This window comes from Myxine glutinosa, chromosome 8, assembly GCF_964187855.1.
Source record: "Myxine glutinosa chromosome 8, kmMyxGlut1.1, whole genome shotgun sequence".
NCBI lineage: Eukaryota > Metazoa > Chordata > Myxini > Myxiniformes > Myxinidae > Myxine > Myxine glutinosa.
The window spans coordinates 71273200-71290622 of record NC_136268.1 but is presented as its reverse complement, the minus strand read 5'-3'; the positions used below and the strand labels follow the sequence as shown (position 1 = coordinate 71290622).

The following is a 17423-nucleotide window of genomic DNA, read 5'->3' as shown; positions in this document are numbered from 1 at the left end:
TGTGGCCCAGGTCTGCCAGCAAGATTTCGGGCCCTCATGGCCGGTTCCAGCAGAGGGGCCATGCCCCAACCCATGGGGTCCATAAGGGGTGCTCGGCCACAGACATGTGGTCCATAATGTGGTGCATCGATGCAGACAGCTGGTTCTGGGAGTTCCGGGCGCACAATGGCCAACTCACGCACGCTCCCCTCGGCGCCCAATGGCGCACAGGTCATGTGGGAGACAAAAGGGGGGAAGACAGATGAGCGAGGGGTAAGGTCACAAGGGTACACATCAATAAGGCAATGCAAGGTGAAATGCGTACGGAGGGCGAAGTGAGAAAGCTCGTCCCTACCGTACGTCACCCCCCTGTCACCTACACTACCCTTGCCCTTACCCCATATGTACAAAATCTACACATTACCAATCCGTCGCTGCCGTCACGTCTTCCCCATATTTCCACTATACCAAATTCGTCTTCACAATCCCTCTACTTCAAAATTTGCCATCACCCAATTCATCATCAATCCTCATAAGGAGGGAGAGATGGAACATCAAGCACAATGTCACACCCACGTCATGATGCGTCTCACAATCCAAACATTTGCATCACTAAAAATAATAAAAACATGGCATGGTGTGGAGTTACGTCACCTCAGGTGAGTGGATGCAGATGGTGCGAGGAGACTTCAATCCTAACTATCCTCTAAATGACTTTAACACACTTTACTCTACCTGGGGTCTCTCCCTGCCAATCCATTGGCCAACTTACACTATGGGTTCTAAAAACCAATTCCCATTGACCAAACTGTGGTGCCTCTCAATTTGGGGTCTCACTCCCCCGATTCATCTCCCGGTGCCCTTGCACAATTTCTGGGCTGGGTCGTGCAGCTCTCCCAGCAGGTCTACCCACCTGCACACCTCCACCACTGTAGTTGCCACCCGAGCTTACCTAGCTCCTCACCCTAACCTAACTAACTGGGGAAGGCCCCTCCTGGCTCTGTCACCCCACTCGGTGCCCTCTGGCACTGGGCTACCCGGGTCCGTCCTCCGGATCCTCAGGCCCCATCCACAACAACTACTACCGGCTCCCAGAGCCCACCTGCGGCCTCACCTGGCCGACATCCTCACAGTGGTGGAGTGCCCAAACCAACTACACACACTAACAGGCTACACGCCCAGCCATTTCCACAACACTAATGCACCCATCCAATCACCATTCTTCCACCCGCACCACAGATGCCAATATCCAACCACAATTTACCTATACCCTCTACCTAACACTTACACTACCCGCCCCGGGTATTCGTGATGGGGGTCCACTCTTCCCCCATTCACACCTTCGCACCATCCACTCCACTCCACAATTTCCACCCTACTCACTCCACGACCATCCATTCCAAGACTCCATATATTCCACACTCCATGTCTTCCACACAACCATTCTCCATTCACCTGTTGTTGCACACCTGTGCAATCACACCTGGTGCCACCTGCACCCTCCTTCTCCCTGGACCATTTGGTCAACACAATTCATCTCACTATCACTCACTCAAACACTGCTCCATACACCTGTTCAGTTGCACACCTGTGCAATCACACCTGTTCCTTACACACTTTTACTCATACCCTGCTCAATACACTTGAATATACCTCCAACACTCACACGGCATCATCTAAACTACCTGTTGCCCTGCTAACTTAGTGCTCCCCATCTTCCCTTTAAACTAAGCACATACCACGTCATTATCATCCACACTAATCTACCTGCGTCCCCACTACAGGTGTCAGTCACTACCTAACCTTAACATCACCTAAGGTCATCTCTCTAGATCCCTACACACGATATATCCTAACCCTCCCGGGCTAGTTTTCACTGCCATCAACCCCATAAAACGAGTGCTCCTTTGCCCCCCGCTGTGTGGGATGGTGGATTGGCCATCCCATCACATGGGGCATCTCTTACTATTAATTTTGCTCGTCCAATTTCGACAAATCAAAAATTTTCCAATTATCTGCCAATTCTACCCACTATTCTAAATTTCGTATCAAATCACTATCACTATCATCATCATCATCACAGTCCGCTATATCCTAGCCTCGGTGCGTCATGACATCATTAAACTCGGCTTCGCAAAGCCGAGCAATGAATTCGGGTGGTTTGGTCGCCTGCAGGTTGAATCCGTCCGGCTTTCGGTTCAAGGGAGGTGGTTTGGTCGGGCCGAGATTCCACGCACCATCTCGGCGCCGTACCTTGCGGTCCCGGGCCCGATGGCTCAATCTCCCCCGGTCGGAACCCCGTCCCCGCGAGGGGGCACCGTTCCGCTTCCTCCCACTCGCCCTTGAACCGTACCGGTCGCCTCGCCCGCCAAGGCCCGGACTCGACCGTGCAGGGCGGGGCCAAGCCCGAATCGGCAACGACGCTTCGAAGAGAAACGACGCAGCTTCGATCCGTGCCGGGCCCTGCATCCAACAAAGCACACCGCGCCCCGAGTGCTCGCATCGGCTATCCGTCGCTCTAACCGCTAACCCGGTTACCGTCGATGCTTCACCTGCATGCTCACACGCATACGCTACCCCTTTCACCCTCACCGAGCTCGGTGCTACAACGCCGTCCGTACATTCCACCAACGCTCTCCCTGTTACACACCACCCCTCTCTCGCACACTCGCTGTTCGCACACTCGCCGTTCGCACACTTCGGTCCACACCTCTCCTCCGTTACGTCCTCCGTAACACTCACCATGGGCGTGCACTCTTGCATCCACCCACTAACGCGCTCAGATGGGCTCTCCCACACTCGCGCTACCACCAACTCAGGTGTGCTTCCTCGCACACGTTCCACCACCACCTTACTCTCCGTGTCACACTCCGTACACCCCGACGTGCATTCTCGCTCGCACTCGGTATCACACTCGCGCTTCGTAACACGCTCACCCCTTGACGCACACTTTTTATTGCTCTCACTCCCTGTGTCACACTCCGTACACCCCGACGTGCATTCTCGCTCGCACTCGGTATCACACTCGCGCTTCGTAACACGCTCACCCCTTGACGCACACTTTTTATTGCTCTCACTCCCTGTGTCACACTCCGTACACCCCGACGTGCATTCTCGCTCGCACTCGGTATCACACTCGCGCTTCGTAACACGCTCACCCCTTGACGCACACTTTTTTTCCACACGCGTGCCATTTTCACTCACACGGGACCCTTCACCAACGCCCGGATGCTTCCTCGATCCCAAGCGCGCGAAAATTATTTTGTCGCCAAACATCCTCTTACAAAATCTACCCGCACAATATACAGCACGACTCACCTGGGGGATCCTTTTATCCACGCGCACCTGCAAACTCTTTATTTGGTTAGTGAGCCAACCATTATGAGTTGAGCACAGACCTTGCACATTTTCCATTTCTCCCTGCAATTCCCGGGCTACCCCCGTCGTCTCTTCAATTTTAATTGTACCCACTACTGCTTTGTCTTTGTTCCCCTCGACGACCGTTGGCTTTATAGTGCAGCGGCATAGCAAACCAATTGTGCATTTTGTGATGGAAGCACCAAATTTGGCAGAATGATAGAATATTATATGGAGAACATTTTCAGATATGGAACCACTTTGGAATTCACCCCAATGTGGCCGCCATATTGGATTTCAAAATGGCGGCTTAAAAATCTTTAATTACAAATATTTCTGGTTCTATACCAGCTACAGCCTTGATTTTAGTGTCTGGATGTACAAACTTGAGGTCAAGGAATTGAATGGTTCTACTTAGAAGTTGATTTACTGACGCCATATTGGATTTCAAGATGGCGGAAATTGATTTACTGACGCCATATTGGATTCCAAGATGGCGGCTTCCGAAAATCTGCTGACCGATATCTCTGGTTCTATGCCAGCTAGATACTTGATTCTGGTGTCTAGATGTACATTTCTGAGGTCAATGAATTGAATGGTTGTATTGAAATATGTTTTAATGCACATAAGCAACTGATAATCCCATATTACGTACATTGTATACACACGTTCAGCAAGAGAACTAGCGAGCGTATTGCATCAAGTCATGCCAAGTGTCACAGTTCCAACTCAATGTGAGCAGTCACCATCACAGGCACACAGTGCTGTGCATTTCAGAGCCGCTTTCTTGCACTTGCATCTCCCACTGCAACCTTTTTCGCACCCACAACAGATGAGTTCATAGCAGGATTTGGCAGCTTCTGGTAGTGTTGTCCACAGAGGATCGAACTGTCCGTCATTGTCCACCCACCCCCAGTCGCATGGTGATGGGAGATAGCAGTGTGGGACAAGAGACTGTCCCCAACAATGTCCACCCTGGTAAGTTGCTCTCTTCACGTGTTGTACTAGGGCGGCCTGTGTTGGAGGTATTGCTTCAATGGATCGAGATTTCTTTGCAAAGAGTTTCTTTCTTGCCAGATTCACCTCAGAACATGTGCATGTGCGGTCGTACAGAAGCACTACGTATCTCTCCAGGGTTGCCAGTGTATCCTCAGAGATCTCACTTGGTGCAGATGCCAGGTCCAGGAATGCATTGGTCACTTCTGGAAAAGTTTCCCATACTGCCCATGCTGTTTTCTTGCCACGACCTGCAAAGCTCGAGACGGTATCACACCCTGTGATTGCATGGAAGATTGGCAGTGCCTTGGCTTTGTCTGGTCCCAGGGTAGCAGACAGCTCGTGTGCTGCTATGTAGCAGAAGTTCTTTCCGGTTCCAAACGCTAACCAGAGTTCGTCCACTACCTCATTAAGCTCCTGGGCCATCCACACAGCGAGAACCACCACATCTGTGTCCACGGTGCGGATGAGTACTCTGCGGTGTCCAGATTTCATAGCAGCTGCTGCGTGGAGCATCATGCGCGTGTCTGCTTCCTCGTGATTGCACGGGCCAAAGCGGCTGTGTCTGCACATGGTGGTACAGCAATGACCTGTTGGTGTAAGCATGAACAATACCGTGATGTAAATTAAATGTGAATTCCTTTGGTGTAGGTGGTCACGAATAAAACCTGACATGAATCTGCATAACATTTATTAATTTATTTCAGTACATTATTTCAAGTACATAAATACAGGGCAATTATTATTATTATTATTATTATTATTATTATTGTTATTTACTTGGCATCAAACACATGAAATCATACAATATGACATTGCACATATAACAGTAGCCTGTTCGTGTACACTCCCCCAAGATGCCAGGAAAGAAAAAGCAATTCAAGAACACTATGGCCAATAGGCCTTTCTTAACAATTTGAGAAGCTGTTCTAAGGGCTGCAACAAGTCAGCTTTGGAACCAAAGCGGAGCTGTCCATTTTGCGAGAATGCTGGCGGATGTGCGCTGTTCTCATGTTTGAAAAACTGCTCGAGACCCCCATCTCTGGTTTGGCATGCGATGTATAGTCTGGAGAAGAGCTCTGAATCACTCTTTGCAGAGGCTACATGTTGTTTGCTCTTCTGGGCAGCTTTGACCTTGATGGATGAAAACAACGGGAGTTTGTTGCGTTTGATGACATCATTGAGTGGCTTGGATCTGTCTGCCAGACGTTCCTTCTCAAATGAATGGAACTGATCTCTCCCAATCTGTAAAGCTGTACGCACAGTATCTACAACAGCTGGGCCCAAGATCTCCAGTGTGCCCAGGACCAGCAAATCTGTGCTTTCTTCTTCAAAGGGGCTGCCCATCTCTTCGATGACTGTTGTCAGTGCACGGACATCTTGGACGAACGTCTTCTGCACACTGTCGGTTTGCTCATGGTGGTGGGTGTGCTCTCCCCTTTGGCGCAGTTGCTGTGAGGTCTCAAATTCTGTGATGACCCGAGCAACTTCGGGGCCAGCCACCATCCACCGTCGAAGGGCACTTGGATTTTCAGTTAGGCCCACTGCCCCGCCATCGCCTTTGACCATGGCATTGTTTTGTTCATGAGCCTGGTCTAGGGAGATGGCGGAGAAAGCATGCCTAGTCTTCTTGGATGTGAAGTGCCCCGCATGGAACTTGGCAGCAACATCTGGGTGTTTCTCTGCAATGCCAACCATGTCCCTGATGTGGACTGGTAACCAGCGAGCATAGTGGATATGGCCCAATGCAGCGAACCATGCAGCTAGCTCTGGTAGGGTGTCCATGTACAGTGTGAAGTTGGACTCTCTCAGTGAACGTATGTAGAGGAGTATACAGAGCTCCAGGTTAAGTACAGTGGCCCAGTACTGAAACTGTGGACATGCCGCTGCTCTCTGGTCACACCATGCCTCGAACTCCAATGGTTCCTCATCTCTTGCAGTTGCTCTTTCGTTGTATATGTCATATGCACGATGCTGCAGTATGTGTAGGGCAGCAACAGTTACTTGGTGGGCGCGTCTTGTACGGCTGACGTGAGCTGCACGCAAGAAGGAGTCTGCTGTGCCAGCTGTTGCTATCTCTGCCTGAACCAATGCCTGTGTCCAACCGCTGTCTTGCAGCCAGTCTCCTGCTGCCTTCAAAGCTGCCATCTCTGTGTGTAGACCACCCAGCATGACCACAAAGAGATCTTCACCATGTGTGTCTGGCCAGTTCCATTGCACCTGCTTGGCGATCGCATAAAGTGGTTGGTCCAGTGTGACGACGGGTATCTGTCCAGGGTTTAGCTCATTGATCGCTGCTTTCACGACATCCATGGCATGGCGGATCATTGCCACTGAGTGGGCTTGGTCATGGAAGAGGGGAAGCAAGGCAGTGGGTGTGACTGTGATACTAGTATCCTTGGCCGATTGGTTCTCTGCGTGATGTGCAGCCCAAGAAATGTTTCCTGGATTCTGTGTGTCACCACTGTCACATGCATCCTTCACAGTCTGGAGCCACCTCTTCTCTTTATCCAGTTCAGCTTGTGCAGGATTCCTCTGCAGCGACGCCTGGGTTCCAGCTGGTACAGGGTGGCTTTTGGCAAGTGAACTAACTGGTTGTACATCTGTGTAATACCGTGGAAGGTCCTCCACAGTCTTGACATTTGAGACACCCCCGATGATGACAATACCTCGGTCTGTGCCTTGATTGTCATAGTCTGGATGTTGTATCAATGAAATACCAGTTCCGTGGAAGGAGTCGTGTGCTGTCGTGGAACTGGGATTGTGGTCTATATTATCCACAGCTGATGTGGTGAACACTCCACCGCGGAGCTTTGGGGGACAGACCACCTTCTCCGCCCGAAAGCGCTGACAGACCCCGTTCCCCAGCTCTGCAGAGATCCGTAGCACTCTATCATAGGCAATGCTGATCCCTAGTCCAGATAATGTGTCAACCAGTTCCCTCTTTCTCGTATGGGCATGAAGCATCAAGCCAAGATATATTGGCAAAGGAGTCTCTTGACTAATGCTGTGTCGTACGTCTGTGCCTGCACCTCTCCTCTCATGCTTCACACTGTTGTATTTGAGAAGTTGAGCTATTGTCACAGACGCCGATGCCGATGACTGACATGCCTGATCTTTGATGCCTGCGCCCTCTAAAATCATGGAGACCATTGTCAGCAGCAGTTGTGGCACAGACTCTTCTTGACATTTGTTTGAGAAGGACCCATTGAAAGGCTGAGATGACTGGAACATATCCTTCCTTATAATCCCTGCAGCTCGTGCCAGGTGCACAACATCACTGTCAATATCATGTTGACATGCCTTGGCTAATGCACTGCCAATGTCTTCCTGAAACACCAGCAGGACATCTCTTCCCTGCCTGTGCTCCTGCAGATCAGGGAAGTGTGCCAGGATACGCTCCTTGAGTCTGGTTGTATGGACTCGTGTTTCCAGCACAACTCCGAACTGTTCCATTCTCATTGTGTAGAGCTTGGTGAGGTCTGCCATTTTGAATACAGGAGCAGTGTCTTCTTCTTTAGCAGTTTCCTCTATGTACGTTACCAGTTCAGCAAGGACTATTGCTGAAATGACATCTACCGTGCTCTGGCTTTGCTCAGCAAGCTTTTTTGCTGCCCTCACGCGGTTGTATAGGGATGTCAAACATTTCTTATGGTACTTGGCCTCTCTTGCGACCATGTCCCCAGCACTCAGTTGGGCTAACAAAGTGGTATCCTGAAGAAACTCTGCAGCCTTGTGAACGTGTTTATCTAGTTCCAATGTCGCTGCTTGATGAAACTCCAAACCAAGCTCTTGCTGGCAGAAGAAGCACAAATTGTCGCATATGCTATCAACACAAGCTGCCTGAGACCTAGTAAGCTTGTACTTATCTGTGATTGTACTGGGGATAGGGCTTCCCTCTCAATGACTTCTCTTCTGTACCCGCTGTAGCTTGGTAGTGTTATATTTCACCCTGCATGACTTGTGCCACTTGGCTTGGTGGGCAGCTAGAGTGGCAGCTATCCCTTGGCCTTCATCCAGTCGTTGCAAGTCCACGTCTTGTGGCAGCTTGCCTAGTTTATTGAATGCTGATAGATTGTCTTCAAGTGTCTTGTATCCAGCACCTGCATCAGTTCTTTTCGTGACAGCAGGACACTGTAGGGACTCTCCTATATCAACTTGACACAGAACACAGAGTTCCCAGTCCAGTGGCATCTTTGGCGTTGAAGTTACATGCTTGGTAACATGAACTAACTTGAACTGCTTCGACATGATTGAAACCTGGATGGAGCAAACAAACAAAAAAGTCGTTTAATTAGGGGTTAATCAACGGACCAGCATGTTTTATCTACAGGACAATACACGACCCCCCCTGAAATTTGACACCAAATGACCTCTTTTAGGGGTATTTTTGGCCGAAATTTTCAAATTTTTCACTCCCCAGACCCCTAGATGTTCCCTTGAGGCCAGAATCGCCGCTGTAATGTGTCTACTGATGTTAGAAAAGATATAGGGTGAATGGGGCAATAATTGTGCCTGTAGGATTTGTTTCCGCCACCCCCCCTAAGGGTTACAGATTTTTAAAGCCGCCATTTTAAAATCCAATATGGCGGCGACCTTGGGTGAATTTCAAAGTGGTTCCATATCTGAAAATGTTCTAAATATAACATTCTATCATTGTGCCAAATTTGGTGCTTCCATCACAAAATGCACAATTCTTCTTAAATATTTGCTATGCCGCTGCACTATTAATAAAACACCCTCTTCTACCTCAGCGGTCGCCGGCTGCTCCATACCCCGTGTCGCGATTTCTACCCCCGTCATTGTACCCGCGCTTTCCCCCGCTTCGCTCAACCAGCGCTTCTCGACCCGCGTTACCTTCTCATGCACCCGTGGGACCTGCTCGCCCAACCCGCGGTCTCTGTCCCTCTCCGCTTCCCTTACTTCATATGCGACCCTGTCCCTCGCCAGTCCCTCATTATCGGCCCTCATTTCGCTTATTATTGCCTCCAATCGCTCACCCTGAGCATCCATCCGGTTCCCCAAGTCCTTTTTGACTCACTCCCTCATCTCGGCCATAAGGGCCTCCATTCCAGCCATAAATGGTTGCATGTCTTCCACCGTTGGTACAAAGGGCGCGGCTCTATTTGGTGCCGCTGTAACCGCGTGCGCAAAGGCGCCATTTTGCGCGCCCGTAACCTCGTGCGCGAGAGCGCCATTTTGCGCGTCTGAAACCTCCGCAACCACATTGCCATTTTTTTCCTCCTCCCTTTCCTCCACATACATTTCCCCGAGGTCCTGGGTCGATTCCACCCCGTCTATCTCTCCCACTGACATCCCGTCGCCTTGACCAGCCATGGCGCGATTTGAAAATTCGGGTTTTGCTTTAAAACAACACAAATTTCCAGCAGCTCCAAATTTTGACCAAATTTTTTTCTAGATGTTTTAAAAAATTTGGTTCGGGCCTCGAATCTCACTCCCAGACACCAATTGTTACGCCACTAGTACAATTGGTGTTCCAAAATTTGGGCTAAATAAATTTAGTCCCAGGTTCGAATCCGACATTCCTGACACCAATTGTTACGGTACGCGGTTAAGGATGTTGTTTGCCGAGCGAAGGCACCGCGGCCGAACAGTTGTTCCCCGTCTAAACCCGATTCACCCAAACGTTGGCCGTATCGCGCCACAGATATTCAATGGGGAAAAGACTAAGACAACGAATGCAAAGAGGAAGAAGAAGAAGACGTACAGAAGAGTAACGGGGTTTATTATTATTTACACACATAAGCAAAAAGAGCAGTCACGGGTATTTACAGCGGACATGAAAACGCAGGTGACACAGTGAAAATTACTAGCTTATACAGACTTAGTTACTACCCAGGACAGCACGAACAAAACAAACTCACGTACGCAAATGGGGAACTTGCAGGCAGGAATGGCTGGAAAGGATGAGCAGGTGGGATCACAGGGCACAGCGAGCAGGTCCACTCCGGGCGGGAAGCGGGGAGCCGGCAGCTCCTTGTAAACCGCTTTACAGCGCACGCCGGCAGCTCCTGGTATTCGGCTTTACAGCGCACGCCGGCAGGGTCACTCGCTGCCCCGTCAGGGCTTCACGCGGCTGGTTGAAACGGGGCTGGACTCATCTGCCGTATCTCTTTGCAACTCGTTCGTAAAAGTTCCTCTGCTTTCTCTTGGACCCTTTCTTTGTCGTGTACCTCTCCACGCAGCTCAGCTCGTATTCCCTGCCTCTCACTTCTCTCCAGCGCGGGACTGACACGCCCTCTTACGCACCTGGACTCATCTGCCGTATCTCTCGTGTAGCTTGTCCCAGCGATCGTCGCACCCTTCTCTCCAAACCTTCAGCGCGGGTCTGACACGCCCTCCTCGGTTTCGGTACCGCCCTCCCCCCCCCCCCCCCCCCCGTGCTCTGTTTCGTGACCTTGTATGGTAATCCCACGGGCTTGTCTCCTTATTTGGGCATCGCGCCGACGGCACGCCCCTCGTGGCAAGCCACGGGCTTGTTTCCTTATTTGGGCATGGGGCTGCACAGCCCCGCCCTTCGTGGCGCGCCCTGGGCTTGCCTCTCCCGGGCGACCCCGCCCCTCCTGTTCAAACAGAGCACGGAGCACATATTCACTATAGCAGCGAATTGAGAGGGCGTGCACCCCACGCTTGTGAACTGCTTTACCCACAGATGGAGAGTTTGGCTGGGAAATGGAATTATTGAAGGGGAGCTATTCTTAATTGATTCGGTGCAATGGAGTATTATTCTAATGGAAGACAAGGCCTTACTCTAAAACACATAATAAGATATAAGCTACTGAACAAGGGTTTTATCGGGTCCTGCAATGTGGTGTTTATGGAATTAACTACCGAGACGCCCTTTTTATCTTTACACAACTCTGGAGGCAGGAGGGGCCATATCCAAACAATGTTCATCACCATTTCCAATACAATACACCCAATCAAAAAAATGCAATCCTCATATCCGCAACAATATATATATATGGTATAAAAAATCCATGTACAGTCCACAAATTTCTATGGCTATAAACATCAGACAAGCAATGGGACACGTACATCATTCATGCGTAAAGATTCATTTGAGCACCTTACCTAGAGGCCTTGCATGTTGAGACGGCTCGGATCCGTTAGTCTGTTTGGAATGCCATAAGCATAGATACATACACCAGAGGCTTAAAAATGGCACTTGCTGCTTCCTTGCTTGATGGTCAGCATTTAAATGGATAGAGCATGCATGGACAAACAACCAGAAGTTGACAACACGAATTCAGCATTTGATGGGACTAATGGCGTCCTCCTGCGTTGAAGTTCCCTGTAAGTATTGCTTGCATGGCAATTGGTATCCAAAGGTAAAATAGATCTGTCCTGTGTGACCAGGAAGGTATTCAGAAAACGCGACCTAGATTATTTATCCTTAATTATTACCACAGAATGGGTATACCTCAGGTTACACCTAACTAGGGTTAAGACCAGGTACCGTAGCATATAAGTTCGTACCTTATCCTCATCGAACATTGTCGTCTGTCCATGATTTTGAATTCTGCTCTCTTCGCTGTTTTGTTATAACTTTTCGTTATTTTCGCAGGTATTCCAAGTAGCCTATGTAATTCTGAAAGCGGCCAACTCTCCACGTCCTGGGAACTGGATTCTGGAGCGTTCTTTGGACAATGTGACTTTCAAGCCATGGCAATATTACGCCATTACTCCTGGAGAGTGCTTGCAACTCTACGGCCTTCCGCCCTCCCAGGGCAACCCAACGTACAACAGTGACGATGAGGTCATCTGCACTTCCTTCTACTCTCGCCTGGTTCCTCTAGAAAATGGCGAGGTAGGCACACGATCAACACATTGGCTTTGGGCAACGTTTGAATGGCAATTTGCATTTCTACCAATTTGAGAAAGAGTGAAGTACGAATTGAGAATGTGTGCATGTGCACGTGTGTGTGTGTGTGTGTGTGTGTGTGTGTGTGTGTGTGTGTGTGTGTGTGTGTGTGTGTGTGTGTGTGTGTGTGTGTGTGTGTATGTATGTATGTATGTGTGGGTTGTCTGTGATGTGTGTGTGTATGTGTAGTGTGTGTGTGTGTGTGTGTGTGTGTGTGTGTGTGTGTGCATGTGCACGTGTGTGTGTGTGTGTGTATGTGTAGTGTGTGCATGTGCACGTGTGTGTGTGTGTATGTGTAGTGTGTGTGTGTGTGTGTGTGTGTGTGTTGTCTGTGATGTGTGTGTTCTCTGTGGTGTGTGTGTGTGTGTGTGTGTGTGTGTGTGTGTGTGTGTGTGTGTGTGTGTGTGTGTTATCTGTGATGTGTGTGTTATCTGTGATGTGTGTGTTGTCTCTGATGTGTGTGTGTGTGTGTGTGTGTGTGTGTGTGTGTGTGTGTGTGTGTGTGTGTGTGTGTGTGTGTGTGTGTGTGTTGTCTGTGATGTGTGTGTGTGTGTTGTCTGTGATGTGTGTGTGTGTGTTGTCTGTGATGTGTGTGTGTGTTGTCTGTGATGTGTGTGTGTTGTCTGTGATGTGTGTGTGTGTGTATGTGTAATGTGTGTGTGTGTGTGTGTGTGTGTGTGTGTGTGTGTGTGTGTGTGTGTGTTGACTGTGATGTGTGTGTTGACTGTGATGTGTGTGTTGACTGTGATGTGTGTGTTGTGTGATGTGTGTGTGTGTGTGTGTGTGTGTTGTCTGTGATGTGTGTGTGTTGTCTGTGATGTGTGTGTTGTCTGTGATGTGTGTGTGTGTGTGTGTTATGTGTGTGTTATGTGTGTGTGTGTGTGTGTGTGTGTGTGTGTGTATGTGTGTGTGTGTGTGTGTTGACTGTGATGTGTGTGTTGACTGTGATGTGTGTGTTGTGTGATGTGTGTGTGTGTGTGTGTGATGTGTGTGTGTGTGTGTGTGTGTGTGTGCGTGGTCTGTGATGTGACGTGTGTATGTGTGTGTATAATATGTATATTGTATAACATGTCACGTATAAACTGTGCATGTGTGTGGTTCGGCTTTATTGTGTTTTTATCCATATTTTTGTTTGTTGCTGTTTTTTTTGTGTTATTAGTTTAGGTAAACAGTTATTTTGGGGTTTTGTAATAAATATAAAGTTAAGTATCGGGTGTTATAGCATTCGTATTATTTACAACATCCTTTAAATGTTAATACAGTATAATGCTCTCGGATTGGAGCAGACTTGTGAAAACAATGACGTTGGTGTGTTTTTATTGTTGTACTAACAAAAGCATTGCTAATTTTTGAATGTGTACGTCATTTTTGAGGAGCCTTTTTTGTGAGTTACTGCATGCAGCATTGCCTTCCATGCAGGAAATTTTGAGCGCATCTTTGGAGGAAAATGGCGCATAGTCTTGTTTGAGTCATTGGGTTGGGTGATAAAGAAAGTCGCAAAGTTTGAGCATCGTGTCTGATTTCAATGACTCTCATTCATTAATTGTTTTACCAGATTCACACGTCCCTCATCAATGGGCGACCCAGCTCAGACGACCCCAGCCCAGCACTGCTTGACTTCACATCAGCACGTTACATCCGCCTGCGGTTCCAGCGCATCCGCACACTTAACGCCGACCTCATGACCCTGAGCCTCTCTGATCCCAGTGAGATAGACCCCATCGTTACACGCAGGGTGAGATTTGCCAAACCCGGAGAAAGGCAGTGGTTCTGAGTCGAGGATGTTTATGGAATCAGTGTGGTGAGTCCATTCTTACAGCTTGATGTTCACATACTGAATCTGAGCACAATTCTTGGAAAAACAAGGCACAGGAAATAAACCAGTCATGACCTTGTTTGACACATTTTCCATCAATTTTACATACGTATTAGTGCCAAAACGATGCCTTGAATTTGTCGGTTTCATTATGATTTGAACAAGCTTGTCTTAAGAGAATGGTTAGTGTGTGTGTGTGTGTGTGTGTGTGTATATGTATATGTATATATATATATATATATATATATATATATATATATATATATATATATATATATATATACAGTATATATATATATATATATACATGCACATATTTATACATATATATTGTTACGGATGCGGTTTGGATGTTATTTTTGACCGAGCGTTTGGTATGACCGCGACCGAACAGTTATTCCCCGACTAGACCCCGATTCCACCCAGACGTTGACCAAATCGCGCTATGCTAAATCAATGATGGAAAGGACACAACGACTGGGATAGATGAAACGACGCAAGGGTACAGTTCTCAAGACCTCCGGAGGAGGGTATAATTACAGTGGTGGAGAAAAGGGGGTAGATTACACGGTAGTGAGGTAAAGACACAGAAGAGATAGGCACTTAAATACCGTCTTATCTTAACCCAGACAGACCACAGACAAACGGAACAAGGCTGACTTACACAGGGATTGATGGCAGGAAGGGACAGGTAGTCGATAGCACAAGGTGCACCTTGGCTCGGGGACAGGATAAAGCACGGTCCAGTCCAGAGATGCGGGGAGGCCTCACAGCGCTCGGAGGGTACGTCTTGCTTGCTCCAAGCTCAGCACGCATCTGACGTCACCTCCCTCTTCCTGCGCATGCTCAGCGGGGAGTGACACGCCCTCGGCTGGTTGGCTCCGCCCCCCTGGGGCCGGTCCGCCGCTTCCATTGGGTGCGGGGGTTACCGGGCTCCGCCCTTGACGAGGAGCTGACAGGGAGCCCCTATTTGGTAACCCCGTCGAGCACATGTTCGATGGCGGCTCGTTGGGAAGGCCTCATGCCCTCCCAACACCCCCTACCAACCAAGCCGGAGTGAGGACGCGCACTCCCTGTGCACGCCGCCGCCGTTGCTGTTGTTGTTGTTGTTGTTGTTGTTGCTGAACAGTGAGGAAGAGCTGCGGGGAGGTATTGGGAGGTCCTAAACTTCCTAACGGTGCCATACAATCACATTCTGGTGCAACGAAGGGTCAGAATTAATGGAAACGAGTCCTTAACTGACATAGACTAAGAATAACTAGCAAGATGTCCTATAGTTGTCTTACATGAGATGCGGTGAACCTGGGCACGACATTTAATGGGGGAAATAGGGGGAGGTCGGGTCTACAGAGTGTTGTTTACAGAAAATGGGACTAGGGAATGGGGGATTGGGGATAGTTGGGAAGTATTGAGGAAATAGGGGAATATTTACAAGCGGATATGGATGGATGCAAATCCCATATCCGCAACATTGCACCCTTCTCTACCTCGGGGCGACCCGACCCGATAAATTTTTACCTACTTTAGTGTGGCACTCAGATGTAGTTCCCTCTACTATTAACTCAACCCTGAGTGCGACAGTTTCACAGATGTTCACAAATGAGTAAATATGTCCCCCTGCGACGTTGCACCCTTCTCCTAACAGAAACACACCCACAGGATAACCGAATCGCGGAAAGCATCCTCAAACTAAACATACAGCCGGTAGGGAGCATCATTTATACAAGACTGATATTTACACTACGATCCAGGACCTGTTCTTTGAGGAACACATGCAGATGTTATGCATAGGGAGAGCACGCATGCCAGCATTGATACACCAACCCACGAGTGCCCTGTGGCCCTACGGCCTTTAATACTGTGCAGAGCACCCCATCCAAGCATCAAAAGCACCACCCCATACGCACAGTCAGCACCATCCGGTGCACCAATAAAGTGTTCAATAACCATGCACAATTAAGTGTCCATGGTCACCGGTGGTGTCGCAGCCGGCCGATGTTCTGCTGCTGGTCTTGCCTTCATGGAGTGCACTTGGCCTTCTGCCCTCTTTAGAAATAAAGAAAGGCGCCAACCGCGTCCATTTCTTAATTGTGGCCATCAGGGGGCCAACTAAAAGTGGTTCACCTGTATGGCATAGGTGCCACGTTGACCCAGAGGTCCATCCACGGGTGGTGCTTGACCGCAAAAGAACTGCGGTCCATTGTGGGCGGCCACAAAAATTGCGGTCCATATGGTGTATCGATGCAGGCAGCAAGCAGCGGAAGTACAGGCCCACAACTGCGGAGCCAGCACCTCTCTCTCCTCTCTCTCTGCCCCAAAGCCAGACCCTCGGAGGTGGGAGACAAAAGAAGACAAGTGAGTAAGGTGGTAAGGGCGCAAAAGTGCACGCAATACAAGGTAATGCACACTGGGGGCACATGGGAACCAGGTGAGACAGGTACGTTCCTACCGTACGCCCCCCCCTCCCCCCCACCAGGTAACCTACATTGCCCCTCCCTTACCCCTTACTGTATCCACAAAACACAACACTACCCATAACATCTACTTTACACATCAACAAACGTCCCTACTGTCTTCCCCGTTCCTCCCATAAACCAAATTCGTCTTCTCTCCCTCCTAACCAATCAAATTTGCCATTTCCAACTCTCATCAACATTTGCCATCTCCAACTCAACATCAAAATTTGCCATCACCAATTCATCATCAGTCCCTCCTAAGGAGGGAGAGATGGAATCACCCCAATGTCTCATCCACGTCGTGATGCGTCTCACAAATCCACACAGCAATTCTCCTTTCCTGCAACACAAAACAAAGAAAACACAGGTGTGGAGTCATCATCATCACCTCAGGTAAGTGGCTGCGTATGGTGCGACAGGTTCATCAATCCTAACTATTTCCTAAATGACTTTAACAACTTTACATTACCCGGGGTCTTTCTCCTGCCAAACCATTGGCCCACTTACACTATGGGTTCTAAAAACCAATTCCCATTGACCAAACTGTGGTGCTTCTCAAGTTGGGGTCTCACTCCCCCGATTCATCACTCGGTGCCCCCGCACAATTTCGGTGGCTGGGTCGTGTGACGCTCCTAGCTGGTCCGCCCACCTGCACACCTCCACCACTGTTGTTGCCTACCGAGCTCACTTGCTCCTCACCCTAACCTAACTAACTGGGGAAGGCCCTCTCGCACTCTCACCCCCTCAGTGCCCTCTCTGGCACGGGCTGCCCGATCCACACCCGGGATCCTCAGGCACCCACTGACACTAACGGCTCCCAGAGCCCACCTGCGGCCTCACCTGGCCGACATCTAACAGTGGCGGAGTGCCCAACCATGCACACTCATACTAACAGGCCACACGACCAGCCAATTTCACCACACCAATGCACCCA

At 49.3% G+C, this 17423-nt stretch overlaps 1 protein-coding gene across 1 annotated transcript in view; it reads left to right on the top strand.

Annotated features, from left to right (window-relative positions):
- LOC137433134 (laminin subunit alpha-2) overlaps window positions 1–17423 on the top strand; it is a 469485-nt gene that overhangs the window by 136706 nt on the left and 315356 nt on the right. Inside the window, exons 4-5 of the mRNA XM_078783389.1 lie at window positions 11921–12163; window positions 13773–13952. Coding sequence (XP_078639515.1) covers window positions 11921–12163; window positions 13773–13952 — 423 coding nt within the window. The remainder of the gene's footprint in view (window positions 1–11920; window positions 12164–13772; window positions 13953–17423) is intronic.